Source organism: Pristiophorus japonicus, chromosome 3, assembly GCF_044704955.1.
Source record: "Pristiophorus japonicus isolate sPriJap1 chromosome 3, sPriJap1.hap1, whole genome shotgun sequence".
NCBI classification, from domain to species: Eukaryota; Metazoa; Chordata; class Chondrichthyes; family Pristiophoridae; genus Pristiophorus; species Pristiophorus japonicus.
Genome location: NC_091979.1, coordinates 113,893,652 through 113,919,180, shown reverse-complemented (window position 1 = coordinate 113,919,180; position 25,529 = coordinate 113,893,652). Strand labels below are relative to the sequence as shown.

General features: G+C 40.4%; 1 protein-coding gene across 2 annotated transcripts in view; it reads right to left on the bottom strand.

Annotated features, from left to right (window-relative positions):
• Positions 1 to 13,058: 13,058 nt before the first annotated feature.
• Positions 13,059 to 25,529, bottom strand: part of LOC139259842 (integrin alpha-6-like) — a 110,755-nt gene continuing 98,284 nt past the window's right edge. Inside the window, exons 20-26 of one of the 2 annotated variants that reach the window (XM_070875719.1) lie at positions 25,212 to 25,385; positions 24,403 to 24,513; positions 24,205 to 24,321; positions 24,005 to 24,103; positions 20,906 to 21,031; positions 19,412 to 19,549; positions 17,596 to 17,684 (exon numbers count right to left, since the gene is read on the bottom strand). In XM_070875719.1, coding sequence (XP_070731820.1) covers positions 19,439 to 19,549; positions 20,906 to 21,031; positions 24,005 to 24,103; positions 24,205 to 24,321; positions 24,403 to 24,513; positions 25,212 to 25,385 — 738 coding nt within the window. In that variant the 3' untranslated portion in view covers positions 17,596 to 17,684; positions 19,412 to 19,438. Of the gene's footprint in view, positions 17,685 to 19,411; positions 19,550 to 20,905; positions 21,032 to 24,004; positions 24,104 to 24,204; positions 24,322 to 24,402; positions 24,514 to 25,211; positions 25,386 to 25,529 lie in introns of both variants that reach the window. The other variant, XM_070875718.1, reaches the window with a different exon arrangement.

The window sequence follows — 25,529 nt, the reverse complement described above, 5'->3', positions numbered from 1 at the left end:
CCTTGGTCATCTCCTCTTCTTCAACTATATTCTGTCCGTTGACAATACCACCTGCAGACCTGGGATCAGCTTCCGTATGTATGTTGATGACATCCAGCTTTACCTCTCACTGCCTTTGTAGTGTCAAATTGTTTGTCTGACATCCAGTCTTGGATGAGTTTCTCCAGTTAAGCACTGAAAAACTGAAGCCATCGTTTTCAGCCCTTCTACAAACTCTGTACCCTTGCCACTGTTTTCATTCCCCTCTTCAGCCACTGTGTCAAGCTGACCCAGATTATTCACAATCTTGGCATCCTATTTGATCCCATATCCTCTCCATCACTAGACCTCCTACTTCCACTTCTCTAACATCACCTGTCTCCACCCCTATCTTAGCCCATCTACTGCTGAAACCCTCCTTTGTCACTTAACTATTCCACTACTGTCCTGCCCAGCCTCCCATCCTCCACCCTCCTTAAATTTCAGAAATTTTAATCCCTGTCTGTTGGAATTGGGGTGGGGTGGGGTGGGGGCAGGAAAATATAGCCTAATCTACTCTTTATCCTTTTTGTAGCATCATTCCACCATTTGGATCATCATTCCACCAAGTTCCCAATTTTTGATTAACATAATGTAGAAATGATGATTACCTTGTGAATTATTCAAAAACAAATTGTTTATTTATGCAGTCTCTAAGTTTGAATACAAACAATTTACTTTTATGCCATGAAAATGGTTCTCTCTCAAAAGTAACTCGGGTGGGGCTGGTCATGATTGACACACATAGCAGCTAATAAGGAGAAACCCAATCATTTTAATTTATCCGCCAGTTACCATGTAAATCACTTGAAAAAACAAACCAACATACTATTCAACATTTGATATTTAGAGAAAGATATATTCTTGATAAACAATCTTTATTTTGTGTTGTCAATGCTTAGAAATCCTCCCCCCACCCACAGGTGCTATTAATCATGGGTGTTGCCTGACTAATATAACATTTAAGAAGTTCGTAATAGAAACAGGACCATTTGTTAATATTTAAACGTGAAACTTGCCTAAAATAAAGCTGGAGAAAATATTTGTAATTAGAAAACTTCAGGTTTAATCAGTAAAAGAATTTTAGATTGAACAAAGAAAATGTTTTAAATAAACTCTGACATGGTCTTCACAAAGTGTAGTGCTAAAAGGAATTGACATGCAGCATTAACTTTGTGCCTTTTCCACCATGAAGCTACCTGTAGCTGACACAGACAAGTGAAAGTGCATTCCAGGGTGGTGTTACCTGGTGATACAGGGAAAATGAAGTCCGACCTGCACCAAACCAGGAAGATAATTAGCCATATGTTAAAGTTAACATTTCCAGGATTTATTTGGTTTAAATCTAATTTTAAAATGTATCTAACATTTAATTACCCAGTTTAATCCAGTTTAACCCTAGAATAAGGCAAATTCTGTAAAATGGACAGGTAATGATATTTGAAAAGTGTTCTCAAACAAAGCTATTTAGGGTGTGATGTAATTTCAGGAGAGTGATTTCATTAGAGAGGGTTTGAGTATCTCTAATGAGGGTGGAACACGGAGCTCTGAAAAGCTTCCTGAAGTCTGATATCGGTTCCCAGGCAGTTGAACAGAAGCTGTTCTTGGCATGTTATCTGGCAAAAGCTTTTCTTTTGTGACATTTGCCAACCTCATAGGCAATCCTGAACATAAAGAAATCCTTTCAAAGGCATTTTCAAAAGCCACAATACAGTAGTTGTACTTTCTTTCACACAAACACACACAATGAGGTCCTCTGCATAAAACCTCCCTGCGGAGGGAATCGATAGTGTTCAAGTTATTCAAAAAGCCACAATTTTATAACAAGTATGGACATGCAGACATCACTGTAAACGAGATGCCCCTAATTTTCACAAATAGTGTGATTATTTTAACAGACGCCATCTGTTTAAACTTGTCATCTATATTATCTTTTCCTCACAAATCGATCAAAATGCATTAAATACATTTTTATCTGTCTTTTTTTAAGGATTTAAACAACATTTTAAAAATACATATTTTACGGTGACATGATTAAACTTATCCATTCAATTGTCTTTTAATGTCTTCATTGAAGTCTTTACTTGAGACTTTACTCATCTCAAAAGCTAGGATATGGCCCTGAGATTCCCAGAGTTGTGGTGCTGTGGGTTAAGTTTAGATTGCAGTCTGTGCATGTACAGTGTGGCTAGTTTTCCAGGATGCATTGGTGTCATCTAGTTAGCTGTACTGGTGGGATAGTTTTCTTTATACTCTAGCAAAATAATTTGAAAAGCTAGAGGATTCATTTAAAAAGTTTTATCAAGTAAAGTTTGTAGAGAGCATTTTTAAACAGAGATTGTGTATGTGAAGAAGAATAAGAGAGAAAAAATGTCACTGATTATAGAACTTTGTGTATTGAAATCAATGGAATGAATTTCAGGTCAGTTGTACATGCAATCCGTTTTGCCAGATTACTATCCAGGTGAAGATGAAAATGTATCCCAACGAGCTAATGATAGCGTGTTTATCTCTAGATCAGATTTGTATCCATATTAATAATGAGAAATGCTGAACTTTAAAAAAAAAATTATGTAGAATCCAGATAAACTCATAAATTAATTATGGAAAATTTAAAAGTAATTTGTAAGTTGCACATCACAACCAGGCTTCAGATATTTGTGTCACTATACATTATATCTTCCAGAAGTTTCACCAAGTGGCATATTTGAATTTCCTTGAAATTCAATTACTCCATGTGCAGCATGTTTGATCATTTACAATTCATGGACAAACCCATTCTAAATCTATTGTAACTGTGTCATGACCAGCAAGTGAACATTCAGGTAATTGTAGCAGGAGACTATAATTACCAGTAAAGATAGTAATCCCTTATTTGCCTCCTCTACATACCTCTGAATGGAGAAACTGCTGAAAACATGTTTTAATAACACAAACACCTGAAGCCTGGTTGTTGTGACAGCTCATGAACATAAGAAATAGGAGCAGGAGTAAGCCATTTGACCCCTTGAGCCTGCTCCACCATTCAATAGGATCATGGCTGATCTGATCCTGGCCTCAACTCAACTTCCCCGCCTGCTCCCCATAATCCTTATCATTCAAAAATCTGTCTATTTCCACCTTAAATATATTCAAAGACCCAGCCTCCACAGCTCTCTGGAGTAGAGAGTTCCAAAGATTCACGACCCTCTGAGAGAAGAAATTCCTCATTTCTGTTTTAAATGTGCGACCCCTTATTCTGAAGCTATGCCCCCTAGTTCTAGATTCCCCCATGAGGGGAAACATCCTCTCTGCATCTACCCCATCAAGCCCCCTCAGAATCTTATGTTTCAATAAGATCACCTCTCAGTCTTCTAAACTCCAATGAGTATTGTTATATATGTAAACTTGTATTTACTCTGTACAGCGACCAGAGGGTTCATCCCCTGGAGTCCCAAGGATTCCATAATCCCTTAGGAGCACGGGTATTTAAGGAGGCCTCACAGGTTGGAGAGGCACTCTGGAGACCTGCAATAAAAGACTAAGGTCACACGTTACTTTGAGCTCACAGTGTTCAGTCTGACTTTTTCTCCATACATAACAACTGGCAAAGCGATACAGATAGCGAACCCAAAGATGCAGAGAACAGTGGGCATCCTGGAAAAGTTCTCGGAGGGAGATGATTGAGAAACTTTTGTGGAGCGACTCGACCAATACTTCGTGGCCAACGAGCTAGATGGGGAAGAGAATGCTGCCAAACGATGGAATTTGATGGGATTGAAGGCCGATAAATCCCCAGGCCCTGATGGACTGCATCCCAGAGTTCTTAAGGAGGTGGCCTTGGAAATAGCGGATGCATTGACAGTCATTTTCCAACATTACATAGACTCTGGATCAGTTCCTATGGAGTGGAGGGTAGCCAATGTAACCCCCCTTTTTAAAAAAGGAGGGAGAGAGAAAACAGGGAATTATAGACTGGTCAGCCTGACATCAGTAGTGGGTAAAATGATGGAATCAATTATTAAGGATGTCATAGCAGCGCATTTGGAAAGAGGTGACATGATAGGTCCAAGTCAGCATGGATTTGTGAAAGGGAAATCATGCTTGACAAATCTTCTGGAATTTTTTGAGGATGTTTCCAGTAGAGTGGACAAGGGAGAACCAGTTGATGTGGTGTATTTGGACTTTCAGAAGGCTTTCGACAAGGTCCCACGCAAGAGATTAATGTGCAAAGTTAAAGCACATGAGATTGGGGGTAGTGTGCTGATGTGGATTGAGAACTGGTTGGCAGACAGGAAGCAAAGAGTAGGAGTAAATGGGTACTTTTCAGAATGGCAGGCAGTGACTAGTGGGGTACCGCAAGGTTCTGTGCTGGGGCCCCAGCTGTTTACACTGTACATTAATGATTTAGACGAGGGGATTAAATGTAGTATCTCCAAATTTGCGGATGACATTAAGTTGGGTGGCAGTGTGAGCTGCAAGGAGGATGCTATGAGGCTGCAGAGTGACTTGGATAGGTTAGGTGAGTGGGCAAATGCATGGCAGATGAAGTATAATGTGGATAAATGTGAGGTTATCCACTTTGGTGGTAAAAACAGAGAGACAGACTATTATCTGAATGGTGACAGATTAGGAAAAGAGGAGGTGCAACGAGACCTGGGTGTCATGGTACATCAGTCATTGAAGGTTGGCATGCAGGTACAGCAGGCGGTGAAGGCAAATGGCTTGTTGGTCTTCATAGCTAGGGGATTTGAGTACAGGGGCAGGGAGGTGTTACTACAGTTGTACAGGGCCTTGGTGAGGCCACACCTGGAGTATTGTGTACAGCTTTGGTCTCTTAACTTGAGGAAGGACATTCTTGCTATTGAGGGAGTGCAGTGAAGGTTCACCAGACTGATTCCCAGGATGGCGGGACTGACATATCAAGAAAGACTGGATCAACTGAGCTTGTATTCACTGGAGTTCAGAAGAATGAGAGGGGATCTCATAGAAACGTTTAAAATTCTGACGGGTTTAGACAGGTTAGATGCAGGAAGAATGTTCCCAATGTTGAGGAAGTCCAGAACCAGGGGTCACAGTCTAAGGATAAGGGGTAAGCCATTTAGGACCGAAATGTGGAGAAACATCTTCACCCAGAGAGTGGTGAACCTGTGGAATTCTCTACCACAGAATGTTGTTGAGGCCAATTCACTAAATATATTCAAAAAGGAGTTAGATGTAGTCCTTACTACTAGGGGGATCAAGGGGTATGGCGAGAAAGCAGGAATGGGGTACTGAAGTTGCATGTTCAGCCATGAACTCATTGAATGGCGGTGCAGGCTCGAAGGGCCGAATGGCCTATTCCTGCACCTATTTTCTATGTTTCTATGTTTCTATGAAGGGCGATCCTCCTCACCGTCTGTGGGGCACGAACGTATGGCCTCATGAAGAATCTGCTCACTCCAGCGAAACCCACGGAGAAATCGAATGATGATTTGTGCACACTGGTCCGAGAGCATTTGAACCCGAAGGAAAGCTTTCTGATGGCGAGGTACCGGTTCTACACCTACAAAAGATCTGAAGACCAGGAAGTGGCGAGTTATGGCGCCGAGCTAAGATGCCTTGCAGGACATTGCGAATTTGAAGGACATTTGGAGCACATGATCAGAGATTTTTTTCGTTCTTGGCATTGGTCACACAACCATACTTCGCAAACATTTGACTGTAGAGACCCCAACCTTGAGTAAGGCCATAGCGATAGCCCAGGCGTTCATTGCCACCAATGACAATACGAAGCAAATCTCTCAGCACAAGTGCTGCTACAAGTACTGTGAACAAAGTGATGTTATTTTCGAATTGTAACATACAGGGCAGGTCACACATGCCTGCAGCTGCATGTCCGCAGATGTCTCAGAGTCCACCATCAAGGGTGATGAATGCAAGGCCATTAACACCTTGTTGGCGCTGCGGGGGTGATCATCATTTCCATTCATGCCGATTCAAAGTGTATGTTTGCAAGGGCTGTGGACACCTCCAACATATGTGCAGGCGAGCTGCAAATCCTGCAAACCACTATGTTGCAGAGGAGGACAGATCCACGGAGGATCACGACGAACCAGAGCCTCAAACCAAGGAGGCAGAGGTACATGGGGTGCACACATTCACCATGAATTGTCCCCCAATAATGCTGAATGTTGAACTAAATGGACTCCTGGTGTCAATGGAGCTTGACACAGCATGAGCCAGTCCACCATGGGCAAAAAGACTTTCGAAAGATTGTGGTGCAACAAGGCCTCAAGGCCAGTCTTAACTCCAGTTCGCACGAAACTAAGAACTTACACGAAAGAACTGATTCCCATAATTGGCAGTGCTACCGTCAAGGTCTCCTACGATGGAGCAGCGCACAAGCTACCACTCTGGGTGGTACCAGGTGATGGTCCCACGCTGCTCGGCAGGAGCTGGCTGAGAAAGATATGTTGGAACTGAGACAACGTCCGAGCGCTATCGCCCGCTGACGACACTTCGTATGCCGAGGTCTTAAACAAATTTCCTTCGCTGTTCGAACCAGGCATTGGGAAATTCAAAGGAGCTAAAGTGCAGATCCACCTAATTTCGGGGGCGCGACACATCCCATCAGAAGGCGAGAGCAGTACTGTACATGATGAGAGAAAGAGTAGATATCGAGTTAGACCGGCTGCAAAGAGAGGGCATCATTTCACCGGTCGAGTTCAATGAGTGGGCCAGTCCTATTGTCCCAGTCCTCAAGGTAGACTGCACTGTCAGAATCTGTGGCAATTACAAAGTAACTATCAATCGTTTCTCCCTGCAGGACCAATACCCACTGCCAAAAACCGACGACCTTTTTGCAAATGCTGGCGGGAGGAAAGGCGTTCACGAAGCTGGAACTGACTTCGGCCACCATGATGCAGGAACTGGAGGAATCATCGAAGCGGCTCACCTGCATCAACACGCACAAAGGTCTTTTTATTTATAACAGATGCCCGTTTGCAATTCGATCGGCAGTGGCGATATTCCAGAGAAACATGGAAAGCTTACTGAAGTTGGTCCCGCACACCATGGTCTTCCAGGACGACATCTTGGTCACAGATCGGAACACAGTCAAGCAGCTGCAGAACCTGGAGGAGGTACATAGTCGACTCAACCGTGTGGGGCTCAGGTTAAAACGCTTGAAGTGCAATTTCCTGGCACCTGAAGTGGAGTTCTTGGGAAGGAGGATTGCGGCGCACGGCATCAGGCCCACCAACGCGAAGACAGACGCAATCGAGAATGCACCAAGGCCACAATGCGGTCGTTTCTGGGACTCCTGAACTACTTTGGTAACTTCTTACTGGGTCTCAGCACACTCTTAGAACCACTGCATGTCTTACTATGAAAAGGGGACGAATGGGTTTGGGGCAAAAACCAAGAAAATGCCTTTGTAAAAGCGAGAAAATGGTTATGTTCAAACAAATTGTTTGTGTTGTATGATCCATGTAAGCGTTTGGTACTAGCATGTGATGTGTCGTCATATGGTGTCGGGTGTGTATTGCAACAAGCTAATGATTTCGGGAAACTGCAACCGGTTGCTTATGCATCCAGGAGTCTAAGGCCGAGAGAGCCTACAGCATGATTGAAAAAGAAGCGTTAGCGTATGTCTGTGGGGTAAAGAAAATGAATCAATACCTGTTTGGGTTAAAATTCGAATTGGAAACTGACCATAAGCCACTAATATCCATGTTTTCCGAGAGTAAAGGGATAAATACCATCGCATCGGCTCGCATTCAGAGATGGGCGCTCACGTTGTCCGCATACAACTACGCCATCCGCCACAGGTCAGGCACAGAAAACTGTGCCGATGCTCTCAGTAGGCTGCCATTGCCCACCACGGGGATGGAAATGGCGCAGCCCGCGGATTTAGCCATGGTTATGGAAGCATTTGAGAGTGAGCAATCACCCGTCACTGCCCGGGAGATCAAAACCTGGACGAACCAGGACCCCTTATTATTCCTCGTCAAAAGCTGTGTGCTTCATGGGAGCTGGTCCAGTGTCCCAGTGGAAATGCAGGAAGAGATAAAGCCATTCCAGCGGCGCAAAGATGAAATGTCTATACAGGCAGACTGCCTTCTGTGAGGCAATCGAGTAGTGGTTCACAAGAAGGGCAGAGGAACCTTCATCAATGACCTCCACAATACCCACCCAGGCATCGTTATGATGAAAGTGATAGCCAGATCCCACGTGTGGTGGCCTGGTATCGATGCGGACTTAGAATCCTGCGTGCACAGATGTAATACATGCTCGCAGTTAAGCAATGCACCCAGGGAGGCGCCGCTAAGTTTATGGTCTTGGTCCTCCAAACCGTGGTCTAGGGTACACGTCGACTATGCAGGCCCGTTCTTGGGTAAAATGTTCCTTGTGGTTGTAGACGCGTACTTCAAGTGGATTGAATGTGAGTTAATGTCGGCTAGCACGTCCGCTGCCACTATTGAAAGCCTGTGGGTCATGTTTGCCACACACGGCCTACCTGATGTCCTGGTGAGCGACAGCGGGCCATGTTTTACCAGTGCTGAGTTCAAAGAATTTATGACCCGTAATGGGATCAAACAAGTCACATCTGTTCCATTTAAACCAGTGTACAATGGTCAGGCAGAGAGAGCAGTGCAAACCATCAAGCAAGGCTTGAAGAGGGTAACTGAAGGCTCACTGCAGACTCGCCTATTCCGAATCCTGCTTAGCTACCGCACGAGACCCCACGAGACTCGGATCCCACCTGCTGAACTGCTCATGAAAAGAGCAGTTAAGACAAGGCTCTCGTTAGTTCACCCTGATCTACATGAACAGGTAGCGAGCAGGCGGCTTCAACAAAGTACATACCATGATAGCGCAACTGTGTCATGCGAGATTGAAATCAATGATCCTGTATTTGTATTAAATTATGGACAAGGTCCCAAGTGGCTTCCTGGCACTGTCGTGGCCAAAGAGGGGAGCAGGGTGTTTCGGGTCAAACTTTCAAATGGACTCATTCACTGAAAACGCTTGGACCAAATCAAACTCAAATTTACAGACTATCCTAAGCAACCCATCTTGGACCCTATCTTTTTTGATCCCCCAACATACACACCAGTGGCAACCGGCACCACGGTTGACCATGAAGCAGAACCCATCATCCACAGCAGCCCAGCCGGACCCAACACACCAGGCAGCCTAGCAAGGCCACCTGCACAGCAGCCCAGCGAGAGCCCAACAAATGATTCAACAATACCAGCTTTCACACCGAGACGATCAACCAGGCTAAGAAGGGTCCTAGATCGATTCACATTGTAAATAGTTACACTATTGACTTTGAGGCGGAGATGGGGGGGGGGGGAAGAGTGTTATCCCTTGGGAGCACAGATATTTAAGGAGGCCTCACAGGTTGGAGAGGCACTCTGGAGACCTGCAATAAAAGACTAAGGTCACACGTTACTTTGAGCTCACAGTGTTCAGTCTGACTCTTTCTCCGTACATAACAAGTAGAGGCTCAACCTTTCTTCATATGACAACCCCTTCATCTCAGGAATCAACCTCGTGAACCTGCTCCAAAATGCCGCCAGTGCACTTATATCCTTCCTTCGATAAGGGGACCAAAACTGTCGCAGTACTCCAGGTACCAACGCCCTGTACAGTTGGACCAGAAAGTCCCTACTTTAATACTTCATCCTCTTTGCAATAAATGGCAACATTCCATTTGCCTTCCTGATTACTTGTTGTACCTGCATGCTAACCTTTTGCGTTTCATGCACAAGAACCCTCAGATCCTTATGTACTACAGCATTTTGTAATCACTCCCCATTTAAAAAATAATGTGCTTTTTTATTTTTCCTACCAAAGCGGATAACTTCACATTTTCCGACATTATACTCCATCTGCCAAATATTTGCCCACTCACTGAGCCTATCTATATCCTTTTTGTAAATTCTTTGCATCATCCTCACAACTTGCTTTCCTACCTATCTTTGTATCATCAGCAAATTTGGCTGCTTTACACTCGGTCCCTTCATCCAAGTCATTAATATCAATTGTAAAAAGTTGAGGCCCCAACACTGATCCCTGCGGTACCCTACTAGTTACAATTTGCCAACCTGAAAATGACCCATTTATCCCGACTCTCTGCTTTCTGTTAGCCAAATCTCCATCCACAATAATATATCCCGTGAGCTTTTATCATGTGCAGTAACCTTTTATGTGACATCTTATTGAATGCTTTCTGGAAATCCAAATACACATCCACTCTTCTCATTACGTCCTCAAAGAACTCCAGCAGATTTGTCAAACATGATTTCCCTTGCTGACTCTGCTTGATTGAATCATGCTTTTCCAAATGTCCCGCTACTACTTCCTTAATGATGGGCTCCAGCATTTTCCCAATGACAGATGTTAGGCTAACTGGTCTATAGTTTCATGCTTTCTGTCTCCCTCATTTCTTAAATAGAGCTGTTATATTTGTGGTTTTCCAGTCCGCTGGGACCTCTCCAAAATTCAGGGAATTTTGGTAGATTGCAACCAATACATTCACTATCTCTGCAGCCACTTCTTTTAAGACCCTGGGATGCCGGCCATCAGGTCCAGGGGACTTGTCCACCTTTAATCCCATTAGTTCACCTAGTATTTTATCTCTAGTGATAGTTTTAAGTACCCCCCCCCCCAATTATTGGGATGGTTTTAGTGTCCTCTACCATGAAGATTGATACAAAATATTTGTTCAAAGTCTCTGCCATTTCTGTTTCCCATTATTAATTCTCCAATCCCATCCTCTAAGGGACCAACATTTACTTTAGCTACTCACTTCCTTTGTATGTACCTGTAGAAGCTCTGACTGTCTGTTTTTATATTTCTTGCCAGTTTACTCTCATATGGTATTTTCTCAGTCTTTATCATTTTGTAGTCGTCCTTTGCTGGTCTCTAAAAATGTCCCAATCCTCTGGCCTTCCACTGTCCTTTGCAACATTGTATGCCTTTGTTTTCAATTTTATACCATCCTTTATTTCCTTAGTTAGCCAGGGATGGTTCATCCTTCTCTTAGCATCTTTATTTCTCACTGGAATAAATCTTGCTGAGTTATGAAATATTTCCTTAAATGTTTGCCACTGTATTTCTAGTCTTACCCTGTAATATATTTTCCCAGTCCACTTTACCCAACTCTGCCTTCATACCTTTGTAGTTACCTTTATTTACATTTGGAGCTCTAGTTTGAGACCTAGCTTTCTCACCCTCAAACTGAATTTGAAATTCTACCATGTTATGATCACTCTTCCCAAGAGGATCCTACACTACACGATCAATAATTAATCCAGACTCATTACACATGACCAAATTTAAAATAGTTTGCTCCCTGGTTGGTTCCACAATGTATTGCTCCAAGAAACCATGCCACATATACTCTATGAGCTCTTCCTCAAGGCTACCTTGGCCAATTTGATTTGTCCAATCAATATGAAGATTAAAATCGCCCATGATTATTGCTGTACCTTTCTTACAAGCCTCCATTATTTCTTGATTTATACTCTGTGCCACAGAGTGGCTACTGTTTGGGGGCCTGTAGACCATTCCCACCAGTAACTTCTTATCTCCACCCAAACTGATTCTACATCGTCATCTTCATCGCCAGTATCATTTCTCACTACTGCACTGATCTCAACCTTTATTAACAGAGCTACCCCATCTCCTTTTCCTTTCTGCCTATCCTTACGAAATGGCAAATACCCCATAATATTTAGTTCTCAGCCTTGGTCACCTTGCAACCACGTCTCTGCAATGGCAATCAGATCTTACCCACTTATTTCTATTTGTGCTGTCAACTCATCTGTCTTTTTACGAATACTTCATGCGTTCAGATATAGAGCATTTCATTTTGGCTTATGTGTATACGCTCTGGGCCTACTTGTCCCGCTCTGGTTATCATTACCCCTATCACTACCCTGCACTTTTGCCTTCTCCTTTCTCTTTGACTTTCAAAATTTCCGCTCACCAGATCCCTCCTGGGGGATATCTGGGGTATCTCTTCAAAAACAAAAGTGGATCATTTCGAAATGAATTGTCACATCAACTTTTAACTATTAATTAGTTCTCAGTTCATTGACTTATTGACCATTTCAGTGTTGATGAGCTTAAGAAGCTGAAAGCACTTAAATCATTTCACATTTCATCTGGAATTCTTCCTAGATTTCCAGAAATTTAAATTGTGAAGAGACTGCTCTAAACAAATCTCCAAATGTTTTTAAACAAAAAAAAAATACTGGGGACTATAACAAAAGAGATATTCAGCTATCATCAAATTGCAGAATGAAAGTCAGTTTGAACCAAGACTCATTACTGATTGAAGCACTCCTATTGCATGTTCTTTTTATTCATGCTTTGCATACTAATTAGTTTTTAAAATCCAAAACATTTCTAATGATAGGTAAACATGTAAAAAATATGAATAATGTTAATGACAATGGAATACTAATAAATCACACTTTTATTTGAGACCAGGAAATGCAATGTATAATTGTCTCTGCCATATTGTATGTTTGTGGTATTGTGCTGAAGCCTAATGATGTATGTTGATAGATCTGTGGTCAGACTGTTGAACAATTTTGATCCTATTTCCCACTTCCAAAGTGTCAACCTTTGTTCAGTGGTAGCACTCTTACCTCTGAGTCAGAAGGTTGTGGGTTCAGTCCAACTTGAGCCTGGAGCGTGTAATCTAGGCCGACACTGCCACACAGTACTGAGGAAGTGTTGCATTGTTAGAGGTGTCGTCTTTCAGATGAGGCGTTAAAGCAAGGCTGCATCTATGCTCTCAGTTATCTCTCAAGCAACATCACAGATTATGTGGTCATGCATCTCATTGCTTTTTGTGCGATCTTGCTGTGTGCAATTGGCTACCGCATTTCCCTGCATTACAACAGTGACAACACTTCAAAAGTACGTCATTGGCTGTAATGCACTTTAGGACGTCCTGAGGTTGTGAACGGCATTATATAAATGCAAGCCTTATCCTTTCCATGCGGAATAGATTTTCTATCCAATGCGTCTTTAAGAAATGCACAAAATGCAGTGAATGGATTTACAAAACTTTATTTCAAATTTGAAAAAAACAGGCCAATCTAACATTTTTTGGAAGTCTGTTGAAGTAATCGTCGGAGTGAGTTGAACGTTGGGTTAATCCACAAATCAAACTGATGACTTGAAAGATCATCATAACACTGCATCTACTAATATTGTTCCTCAATGGCAATGTTGTATTAGTGTGCTGTAAGCAGCAAGTCCATGTTAATTAAAAAAATTGGTAAGCCTAACATGCAAAACTGCCCTGCAATAATACTATACCATGTACAGAGCAAATTTTGTCCTGTTCGATTTAAGAGGTTGTAGAGAACTGTACCAGCTACAAATCGAACGTACAGTTGTGAAAAGATTGGCTTTTTGAGGAAGAAAAGAAATGATTAACAAAATATTCATAAGTTATTGCAAAAGAATAGCAGTGCCCGTGATTTTCAGAAATCACAGGAATTACTTTTTTTAAGAAAAAGAGAAAATGCTGTTTTAAAAAAATGTAACTTCATCAAAATTATTTAAAAAAACATTTCTAATTCAGTTTGTCATACAGCTCCCTGTCCAATTCCCAGTCTGTGCCCAGTTTGGGTGACAATTGGTCTTAGCGTCCCAGGGTTAGGAAAGGGAAAATCATCCAGGGTTCACACTCAATTGCTATCCAGTGACCCATGCTGGAAAGTGCATATGTATGGACGTCAGGTGAGAATAGACCAGGCTTAGCTGTGCCCATTGGGTAATTTATTTCATGGAAGATGACTAGCAATCATGGAACCACACCTCAGCAACAGTCAGTATCTTATAGAGGGGAAAACCAGGGGCAAACAAAAATTGCAACTTGCATTGTGGAGTGGCATAAAATATTAATTCACAAATAAAACTGGAAAAGAGCTTGAATTTCTTATAAAGTCATGTTTTGCACTGTAAAAGCAGATTTATGAAATAAGATATGTGCACAGCTTCTCCCAAAATTATAGTAGTCAACATCTGCACCTAAAAATCAGTGCTTCTTTAAACATAAATCAGCGCCATAAACCAACTTTTAAAATGTTACCCTTTGTCAATAAGTCAGTGTGCTGAACTAAATCAGTGCCGTCTTATCATGCTTATACTAGTTAAATAACATATATGGGGCTATATGTTTCTTTGCTTGGGAAAAATAAAATATCCATATTTAATTGGGGAGAGGGAAGGTATCAGCCAATAATACAAATATTGAAAAGTTTATTTTTACTGCAATGGCGTGTGCAATATTTTTAGTTATTAAAAACATTTAAAAAGTTATTTTTGTAATAAACTGCCCCTGAATGCACTGATCACCACTGCAATGCAGAAATGGATGCACATTTATGGAAGGAAGTCTCCAGTCCCAACTATGCAAAATGAGGCAACAGACAAGGCTATATGTCATGGAAAAAAACAACACGTATCATGTTGCAAACGTATAAAAATAGGCATGAATATTGCAGAAAAGTATGAGCACAGAGCACATAAAGGAATGCAGCAGTAATTAAAGATGTATTCAAAAAATATTACTGACAGAAATGTTAATAAGGATCCTGGAATAGTTCGGCAAATAGTTATTTGTGCCGCAGCTTGCCATTAGGCACATGACATGCCAGTGGTACCTGCACTGGTGACAGCAGTTATGCAGGCCACACCTTACTACAGTGGAGTAGTGCTCAAGGAGGATCATTCATGAACATTTTCACTGCTGCTTTGGAAGCTGTGTGATCCAAAGTCCAAGATACAATCATAGCTAGCTTCAATTCTTTGGAGATGAATTACAAGCAATCATGACAGAAATCCTGAGACCTCATAAATCCCCACTGCTCACACATCACAGTATCCATCGTGTCTTCCAGCAGTGGCACATATGGAGCACTCAAGTCATTAGCAGCTCTGTGCCACAATGATTCTGTTACACTAGCCCCATTGCCTGGGTTAGTACCTGCTGCGAGTTAGCATGAAAGAAATAGGCCCACAGCAAAAGAGACTCCTAGTACTAATGCAAAACCATCAGCGTTAGTCATAGATATGGATAACAGTCCTTCTGTATTTCATGCAGATCACCAGTTGGCTATGCAGGCACCCACCTGTGCTGTGCCATCAGCTAGGGGAGGGCTTTGCAGTGGTGCAAATGTACAAGCAATGCGGAGAAGTTCAAAGCACAAGGGACAAAACCAGCAAAGCAGATTACACAAGTACTGAAAACTTCAAAACTAATAATTCACTTTAAATTGGTTTTGCATTCTGTGACTGTTTAATTGTCCAAGAAAAAAATAGCAATTGTCTGAAAGACAAACAAAGTGGCTGACTTCTACACTGTCCTTAGTCGGTGCCTGGAAGGTCCTTGCAATATAAAAGTGGAGGGCAGTGGTGGTCTTCTCTGCTACTAGTAGAGCCTGGTAGATGTTTAACAATCCTCACAGTTCTTTATGGCAGAGGTGTGCCCTTCTGAGCCTGCGTTTCCTCCAATATTCCTCCATCATACCCACATATTTGACTCTACTGCAGTGGACCCTACTATCTGGGTTGGTACCTCCTGTTTGTCAGGCACTTCCAATGCCCTTTGCAATCTCATGCCATCCCCCTTCCTCGTCCAATGTGATGTATGCACGAGCAGTCACTACATCCATGCTCGCAGGCAGGAAACACCTCTATACTATTCACTTTTTTCTCTGCTGTGGTGATGCTTCAAAATTGTACCTTTCCTCAAACTTACTAACTCTGTGTACATAAGTTCCTCTGCATATAAAATTGAAGATAAAGACACAGAAGAATGCTTATCTTCAGGTCTAGAAAGGAACAAATTACTCACTTTTTGATTTGATTGTGCAACTACAGAATGCTGCAGATGGTCAACTTTAACAAGCTCAACAAGTTCATTAAAAGTGTTTTTTCTCCTTTCCTTTTCAGTAGCATATGGAGTGTAAAGCTAACTCAGAGTAAAACTACACATAGGCAAATAGTCAGATAGCACTTTCTCCCGATATTAAACATTTCTTAGTCAAGTCTACATCTTCACTAAAAATATTGGAGCGAAATGTAGTCCATTTTTACATCCAGAATTTTTTTTTCTCCCTGAAGGGAAACCTAGCCATCTATGGCTACACTAATGATGACTAAAAGGACACAATTTATGACAAAATAAATACCAGGATGTTCTAAAATATATATAACTATTTACAAAAATGTACAGGGTTTTCTTTCAATCCCAGTTCAAAATGTTGACTATTTTTCTGACTACTCAAACTGGGCCCTGGCAATACTGAAACACATTCATTATTTGAAAATCAATAGTCAGTTGCACAGTTGACTATTGCACATTACTTCAGATTAGAAAAGACTAACACCAAAATGTTACTGAATGGAATTAGAAGTTTTTTTCCACTTATATTCTGGTGCAAATAATGGCCCTGAAATCCTGGCCTCCCCAGGAAGGCATCACAAAAGCCAGTTGTCAGCGCGCGATGCGCATGTGCCGAAAACTGGCTTTTCCGATCTGTCAAGTTCTGGCTTGACAGATCCAACGCATCTCGGCAGCCAGGACATTCGCAAGAGCAAGATTACGGTATTTGCCCATCTCTTGCCCTGCGAATGTCCTTAAAACTCTTGCGCCTGGTAAAAGCAGGTGCACAGCCTACTTTTTACCAGCGTAAGAGTTTTAAAACATACAAAAACATATAAAAATAAAAAGTTTTAAAACACATTTTAATGTTAAAAACCCTGCCCACTAAGGTAAGTTTATTTTAAACCATAATTAAAAACCTTAGAAAAAATATATATTTTTCCGATTTTTTTTTAAAGACATTTATTAACTTTAATTTAAATTAATGTTAAATATGTAATGTTTGTTTTCTATTTTTTACTGGTGTTTTGGTGTTGGGGGGGGGGGGGCGGTGTTTCTCAATCATAATAATGGGCACTCCTGCTTACGGAGTTCCCATTATTATGAATGAGAAAATACTTTATCTGGATTGGCTGCCCAGTGCCACGTGACTCCAGCTCCAGCTCTATCTCCGTCCAGTCATGCACACGCTCTGATGCGCAGGGAGGAGGTGGTATCAGGACCGGGAGCTCTGGTGGGCGCAGCAGCAAAAGGTAAGTGCGTATCTTTTCTCTAGAACTGAGTCGAACGCCCGCGGGAAGGAGGAACCGGGATTTCAGGGCCACTTATTCAATCACATACTGTTGGCCACTCGGTTTGCAAGGCACATCTCATGCACCAAAACATGTCCAGCATGAACAGTCTAAAACCATACACTCCAAAAGGCATTCAGGATGTACTTAAAGGAGGGTAGGCACATTAAGATATGTGCTGTGCAAAACAGAAAATCTCTACATAACCAAGAGCCATTCTCAGACAGTCGAAGAGAAATCAATGCAAAGTAATGCAGTATCAACATAGCATAGGTTACTTTGGAGTCCTAAATTCAATAATTTCAAGAATACAAAGAGAATGTTTCTCAGGAGTAACTCTCATTTTCCTGCCATGTTGTCATCCATTGTTTCTTGTCATGTTTCTTGTTCAATTTTCCATCCTCAAAGGGTTGTCGCTCTTCTTTCCGGATTCGGACTGCATGGTACCGTGGAACACTGTCCTCATAGCGGGAACGTTTAAAAAATCCACACTATGAACAGGGGGAAAGATAGGAATTAGAAGGATCAGTTTATTGTATTGTACCCTCAGACAGGAAACACTGCAATCTTCCAAGACATATTCTATTTGAGAAGCATACCACACAGAAATGAAAAACTTGTGTTAAAGTCACTTATGGGTACTTGTCATCCTGCTGGGAAATAATGGAATAGAATAGCTCAAGTTATTATAACCAGCAATTTATTTTTAGGTTATTTTTAAGTTTAGTACTAAACCATACAGGCCAGAAGGTCTGTGGTGAGTTAACTGGTCTCAGTCAGGGTCGCAATTAGAGGGCTACAACTGATATCACTCCCCAGGATAAAGCAATTAAAAAAGTCAGGTTATTGTTCACTGATCAGTGACTTCTGCTAGAAGTGCATATCTGTGGACACTGGGTGAAGATAACATCGGATTCAGCTACAAAGACTTCCTTAGTCAAATAGCCTGCCAACACATTGTGGTGGCTCATAAACAATCAACGTCGACTTCAATGAGGTAGCAGAAGGCCATCACTGCCCATTAACCCATAGCCCTGTAAAACTCAGGCGAAGGGGAAAAAAATTGGCCATAAAAACTAAACGATAGTTTTCATGACAAAAAGATCACTGTTAACCTCCTCTAAAAACACTCTAGAAAATTCTGCCCTGAGGCCAGTTTGTTAATCAGATTTGTTTTCAGCAGAAATTTCTCATGTTCACAGGTGAAAAAAATAACTATCTAATTTATTCTAAACTAGACTTTATGCAGCAGTGTAGTTATATGAAATTTAAGGGATGAACTGTTTCTTGATTAAATAAATCTAACTCCATCAAATACTATGTTTGCAACAGAACATCCTGCAGGGTCACTCTTTCCCACACTGGAAAGGTTTTGGTTCAGTATTGACTCTAGAAAACTAGCTTCATTTTAAAAATACTATATTTTGGATCACAAAAGAAAAGAAATACAGACTATAAATACCTCACCAATAATATCAATTAGTAAACAGATAGCTAACAGTAATTCAAGACCTAAAAGGTGGTTCAATAATGGCCACTACAAAAAGTACAATGTAGACATGCAACAAATCTATCAATTCTATACAGAGTATTTCAAACAACAAGTGAAGCTATAGAAGGATCTTTCAATTCTGAAAGCTGGAACCTGCAAAAGAACTGAAGAGTGAAAGTTCCCATTTCCAGTAGCTTAAAAGAGTAAGCGCCATTTCCCACGCAAGAAGCTTCCATGCAAAGACCACCATTAAAAGGCTGCAGTGAAGTTGTAAGAGAACCGAAAATTCCAATTAACGTAATAGCAGTTTTGTGTTAGAGTATCTAGTGTAGAACAGAGGTGCTATTTATTTTTGACTATTCTTCTTGGTGAAGAGTGATATTATAAATTCAGGTATTGTTAATAATTGCACGTTGAAACCAGACCCTAAACTAACCGAATAATTGTACAACTTTGAATAGGGTAAGTGATGCTAACTCATCTATTCAAAATTATTTTCTCTTTTTTTTTAACATCAGAATAATCGGTCTATTTGTATTGTCCCCCTGATCCCCGATCCAAGATAATAAAGTAACTAAATGATCAAAAAACGGGATTTGGTTAGGTGTTAATTATGTCAATGTATGAGATTGTGTCTCCTTTTGAATAAAAGGAGGATTAAAAGATGCCAAGCTCCACAAACCATGCCTCTCCAAGCCAAGAATCGGAGACTAACGAACTATTTACCAAATCAATGAGTGATGTGAGTCAACATTATGCATCAGTAGTAAGTCTTTCTTTGTCAGATGGCTGAACATGGATCTCAGCCTTGTGATACCTGGCGTCATAGTGGGAATCTTTTCTGCTTTTCCTGAAGAAACCAAACTACAAGGAAACAAGTTGTGTAATAATCAAGATTTTTTTTAAGCTACTTATCAGTACACGCCATAGTTAAAAGCTTCATAATTAACGGTAACGTGTGCAATTTTACAGAATATATGTTGATCCAATACATAATCCTCAAATGTTTTTAAAATGCAATTAAAAAAAATTGAGAATAGAGGAAATGTCTACTTTGCACTGACCAATAAATGACAAGTTCATCATATTCTGACTCATCACACAGTTTATTAAACTTACTGTATTCAGATCATCCTTTAAACCCTGACACGTGACCTGAAAAGCAGTGGTTTGTGTACAATGGTACACCTTTCTGCATTTCAACAAGGTCTAATCAATTACAGTAACGTTTTCATTATCTCTCAGTACCAAGCACCGTGATGTAAAGGTGCACAACAGAACGCAATGAAGTATGTAAAAAGTCAAAGGCATCACTCAGCAATTATAACCAGAAAGGTTCCAGCTCTGTGCTGAATTATTTGAACTCAGCTGAAGAAAATTATGTAAAACTTCTGAGTTAGGGAGGTTGAAAAAAATAAATCAGCCAAGGATCTTCCTGGAGTGAGCATGTGTGGACGTAGGGTGAGGGCAGGATTGGGCTCAGTTGTGAATTCCCCCTCAGTTGAATAGTCTGCTGCCAATAACTGTCTAGGCTCACAAATGAAGAATGGCCATTTAAGTGAGCTACCTAAAAGCTGCCAGCATTCTTAGAACTGTACTCTAGTGAACAGTCAGCACCTTAAGAGGAAGGAAAAACAAGGGAGAATTTAAAATGTCAAACTAGGCCATGCACACCACAAAGATCCCAGGTTCGATTCTCAGTCTGTGCAAAGTTGGCTTCTCTCCGTCGCAATAACTGGCTCTTGAGTCTCCTGGGCTTGGAAAGAAACAAACCAGCCAGGGTTCATGCTTCCGACTGCCATCTAGTGACCCCTTTGGGAAAGTGCATGTTTATGGAAGTTTGAGTGAGAACAGAATCAAACTCATCTGGGACTGGATGAATGTAATTCCAGTACTCAGCGCCAGGGCTCACACATAAAGAATGACCACATGGGTAGAAGGCTGCGAGCACCTATAGAACAGATCCCAACAAGAGTCAGGTCTGTCAAGGAAATGGGGAGAAAAGGGAGGGAAAAAACCTAGATCCTGTTGTGTACTCTTTATATAGAAATACAATCTACTTAACCAGATGTTTGGTGCGCTGGAATCTTTTCATACTTTATAAGTTCAAGCTGTACCTCATCCCAACCACCACATGTGGTATGCTGCATGAGGAACAGGTTGAGATTTTCTAATTTCTTTGAATTTAGCTCCACTTAAATCATCCCCAATGTCACTCACCTTCCATAATAAAAATACTAGAAGTGCCAACATCAAAATTCCAGCCAGGATAGCAACAAAAATGATCCACCAAGGAACTCCAAAATAATGACTCACAGTTTTTTCAGGGAACACTGTGACTCGCACCTGAAGGAACATTTAACAAAGTTAAACAACAGTAAAAAAATGCTCCTGTTTTACACATGGTTAGCATTTGTAATGGCACAAATCAAACACATGGGACAACAATATAGCATTTAGATCTATTGAAGACAGATCATTAATAAACATGAAAGAACCAGCCAATTCCCTATGAACCATCTCCCAGCAAAGCCAGTAACTCCACAGAAGCTACCACTAAACCACTTCCACAGTTTCAGATTACAACTTCAAATCACAAATATATACAAATTATACAAGACACTCTTTTTGCTGTCAGTGTCCATTTGAGTAAGTAGTACTCATGTTTGAAATGATCAAAATCTTGTGTCATGAACCTTTAGCTGAAGGCCTCAGAGGAATTACTTTTTGTAAGCTTTTTCCCTTCATTTTCAATGCTCTGCTGACTATAAAGACGGGGCACAAGTTTGCTTTTAACTAAGTTAAAAAAATATTCATTAAACTCTATTTAAAATTTATTGGAAATTCTTTATAACTAGATTAAAATATATACTGAATGTGGGAGGCTCCCTTTTAAGGACACTTACAGGAATCAAAGTGCAACTTTCTGAAGTTTTAAAGATTCTTAAAAATGAAAATGAAATATAGTTCAATGCTAAATGTAATAAATGAGAACATTATTAGATTGATATTAAACAGCAACATCTGATAATCATTTAACAGCCATTTTATAACTTAAAATTGTAGTGCTGGGATCACATCCGATATGCTGGGATTTAAATCGGCAATGTCACATAGAAATTGCAGCATAGAAGGAGGCCAATCAACACATATGCTAGCTGTTCAACCAGAGTTATCTACACAAATCTTACTTCCTGCCTTTTCCACACAGCCATTTATATTATTTTTTTCCAATTGTTTACATAATTCCCTTTAAATGAGGTTATAGAGGTTAATAACAAGTATGTGTTGGCAGCGCATATTGGAAAACTGCAGGCCCACGATTTTTCAGTGTGTTGGCTGTGTATGTTCCCCCTGCTGCCAATGCGTACATGGCAAATTTTCCCAATAGCCTCTGCCTCAACAGTTACTGGTGATGAAAAATTTACACCTGGAATTTCTGCAAGGGTTCTTCAGCAAGAGATCAGCAGAACCGGAGAAACAGCTAAAAATGGCTGTCTATGCCGTTTCTTCAGGGTACTGTTGAATTTTTGCCAAAATTACAGCAGATGATTGAAAGAACTCCGTGGAAATTCAGGGCCTCTATATCTGAATATTCTCTTGTTGTTTTTCCTATTCCATTGGGAAAGTGATAAAGGGGTTTTCGCTGGTAAACATGACATCAGTTACTTGTTTTATACAAGAATGATCAGTAGACTGGCTTATCAGACAGATGACCGTGCAATTATCTGGAAAGATCTTGTTTAGTAGTTTAATACCACAGTGATCTTCAAAGCTATAACAGGATCCGCCTCTGTCCTTGAAGTTGCCTTTAAATCAGTTACTTTTCTAACTTTCCCCATCATTCTCCTAGTCCATGTCCCCTCAAAAGAGAGTTAGATGTGGCCCTTATGGCTAAAGGGATCAAGGGGTATGGAGAGAAAGCAGAAATGGGGTACTAAAGTTGCAAAGATGATCAGCCATGATCATATTGAATGGTGGTGCAGGCTCGAATGGCCTACTCCTGCACCTATTTTCTATGTTTCTATGTTATCAATTTACCAGCTAATGGCAATAATCTTTCACTATTTATGTTTTAAAAATCTTTCATAATCTTGAAAACTGCTGCTCTTTGATCATCCTTGAACCTTGTCTTTTCCTGTGGAATAAAAAGCCCAATATTTTGAGCTTTCCTTGATAACTGCTGTTTTTCTGGTGCATCTTCTTTGTATCCTTTACATGGCTTTAATGTCCCTCCTATAATGGGGAGCTCAGAACTGCACACCATACTCCAACTGTTGTCTAACCAATATCTTATAAAATTCAACACCACCTCCTTGCTTTTATATTCAATATGCATATGTATAAAATGCAGTCTCTCATTTGCCTTTTTATGGTTCTTTCTACCTGCTCTCCCAATCTTTAAAAATATGTGCATTTAAACCCCCAGATCTCTGATCCTACACTTTTAAGAATCTGTACTGGGCGAAATTACGTATCACCCCATTTGGGGGCGGTAACCTTGATGAGGCGGGACTTCCTGCGGTCAGCACGGAAGTCCTGCTCCCCCGACCTAAATTCGGGTTACAAAGCTACACAGATTGATATTAGCTTGGCCAAAGAGATAGGTTTTACGGAGCATCTTAAAAAGGAGAGAGAGAGAGTTAGAGAAGCAGAGCAGTTTGGGGAGGGAATTCCAGAAATTAGGGCAGCTGATTCTTTGCACCTACACTTTGCTCTCTGTATCCTAGCCACCTCTCTAACCATATGGTTACATTCTATCAATAGCATGTGCCTTAATTTATGTAACACGTCTTTTATATAGCACTTTACATACACATGCATACACACACACACACACAAAAAAAAAATCCACCTCATTCTCTTTAACTAAACACATCTCTGCTTTCCTCAAAAAAAATCAATTAGTAAAGCACATCCTGCCCATTACAAATCCATGCTGACTGTCCTTTGTTAGCCCATTACTCCAAGTGTCTACTAATTTCAACCTATATTATGCACTCTTAGACGATTACCCACAACAAGATTTTTGCCAAATTATGATTAATACGTCTGTTGTCTACTCGCCAACCTTCTGCAGTGTTCTGGTATGCATAACATCTAGGTCTGGTGACATCTTTCATACAGTTCAAATACTCTTTTATAATAAGTAGATATTACTCAGTAATGACATGTTAATATTAATTTTACTTTTTCATACAACATTGCATTTAAATTAATTGGAGAAAATACTTTTCAAAAGTTGTCGATTAACAGCTTTTCTCTATAATCTGAATTACATACTTCATTATTTCTTAATCACTACAATGAGTAAATTACCTCAGTTTCAGCATTTTTAATCACTATGTTTTTGGCCTCGGATTCAACAGTTATCATGGCTTTAACAATGATATCAAGATAGTTCAGTTTGGAAAATTCCTGTAAGACAAGGCATATTTAAAAACAAGTTTAATAATCAATTTCAAAAAAGCTCACATTTACAAAAGATTAGCGCACACAATTCAGAGAATCATATTTACCTCGAGGAAAGTGGTGTTCCATAGCCGTGAATGTAGAACCAAGAATGCATTGCTATCAAGCCCTCGAAGGGGACACTTTATATTAACGCATCTAGTATTTTTGTGCTGGCCACACTCCTGCAGAATGCAAAAGTAAACGGTCAGTTTTGAAACAAAAGGAATTAGTCCAAGTTCAGGTCTTGAAACAACTGCACTTACCAAAGTTGTATATTTTCTTTTATCGGAGAAGAAAGAGGAAATCACTCCTGGATTATTTTTGGATTCATTGTCCTCAAGCTCCCTTCTTTTTCTTGTTTGACTAGAAACTCCCTGAAATAAAATAACTACATGTAGATTATATGGAGGTCACAAATTGCTCCACGGATGTCTGTAAATAGGGAAAGAATGTCAATAGAAACTTAGATATAAGAGCTAAACAGACAAAGAAGATAGAGATTTTGATTCCCAAAGTGTGCCAAGTTAACTGATCTCCGCCAGTGCAGCATTTGGGTTGCTACAACTGCCTTCACTTACTTCCCAGCTAGGGAATGGGAAAAAAAATACATCGTGGGTTCCACCCTTGATCACTATCAGGTGATCAACATGCATGTATGGGCCTTGGAAAGAATGTCTACTTGGGCGAGGTAGTAGAAAGCTGCTGGCCTCAAAGATGTGAGAATAAATAATTTGTGTTGGGTGAAGGGAACTAAATACACACATTTCACAGCCAATATGACAAAACACTCATTTTTCATTTTTTTCCCCTGTGTTACTAAGATGTGGTTTTAAAAAAGAAAGGACAAAATAAAGTAGCACAATATTTATTTACTTAAAATCATTTTTAAACAAAGAAAAGTTAAATGCTGGCTGCTGTAAATAACCAAATAGACATTTTAGGCTGTTTCTATGTCAAACACACAACTTAATGTCGTTGACAACACAACTCACCTAGAAAGCAATGCATTAATTACAGGACAAGACCTTTTAAGTCAATCTCGGCTTTGAGTAAATAGTCAATTATTAACTACCTTTAATTGTAGAATGTTAATTTCATTATCAGGCTGGCAGGATACATGATCGATGCCTTTTGAGTCAATTTTCATCAAATAGAGCAGTCGTTTTCCATTGGCTATTTCCTTTGGCCACATGATTTGTAGCCAAGCAGTGCCCAGAGTTTTCAGTGATCTGCCCAGATTAATCATCTGTGCGGAAACAGAACATTCCAAAGTATAAATCAATATAATGCCCTCTTGCTAACTTAATCAATTGCAGTCAATCTCTGCATTATGAACAGAATTATATTAATCTAGACAGTGTTTTAAAATAACAGCACTTTACACATTATT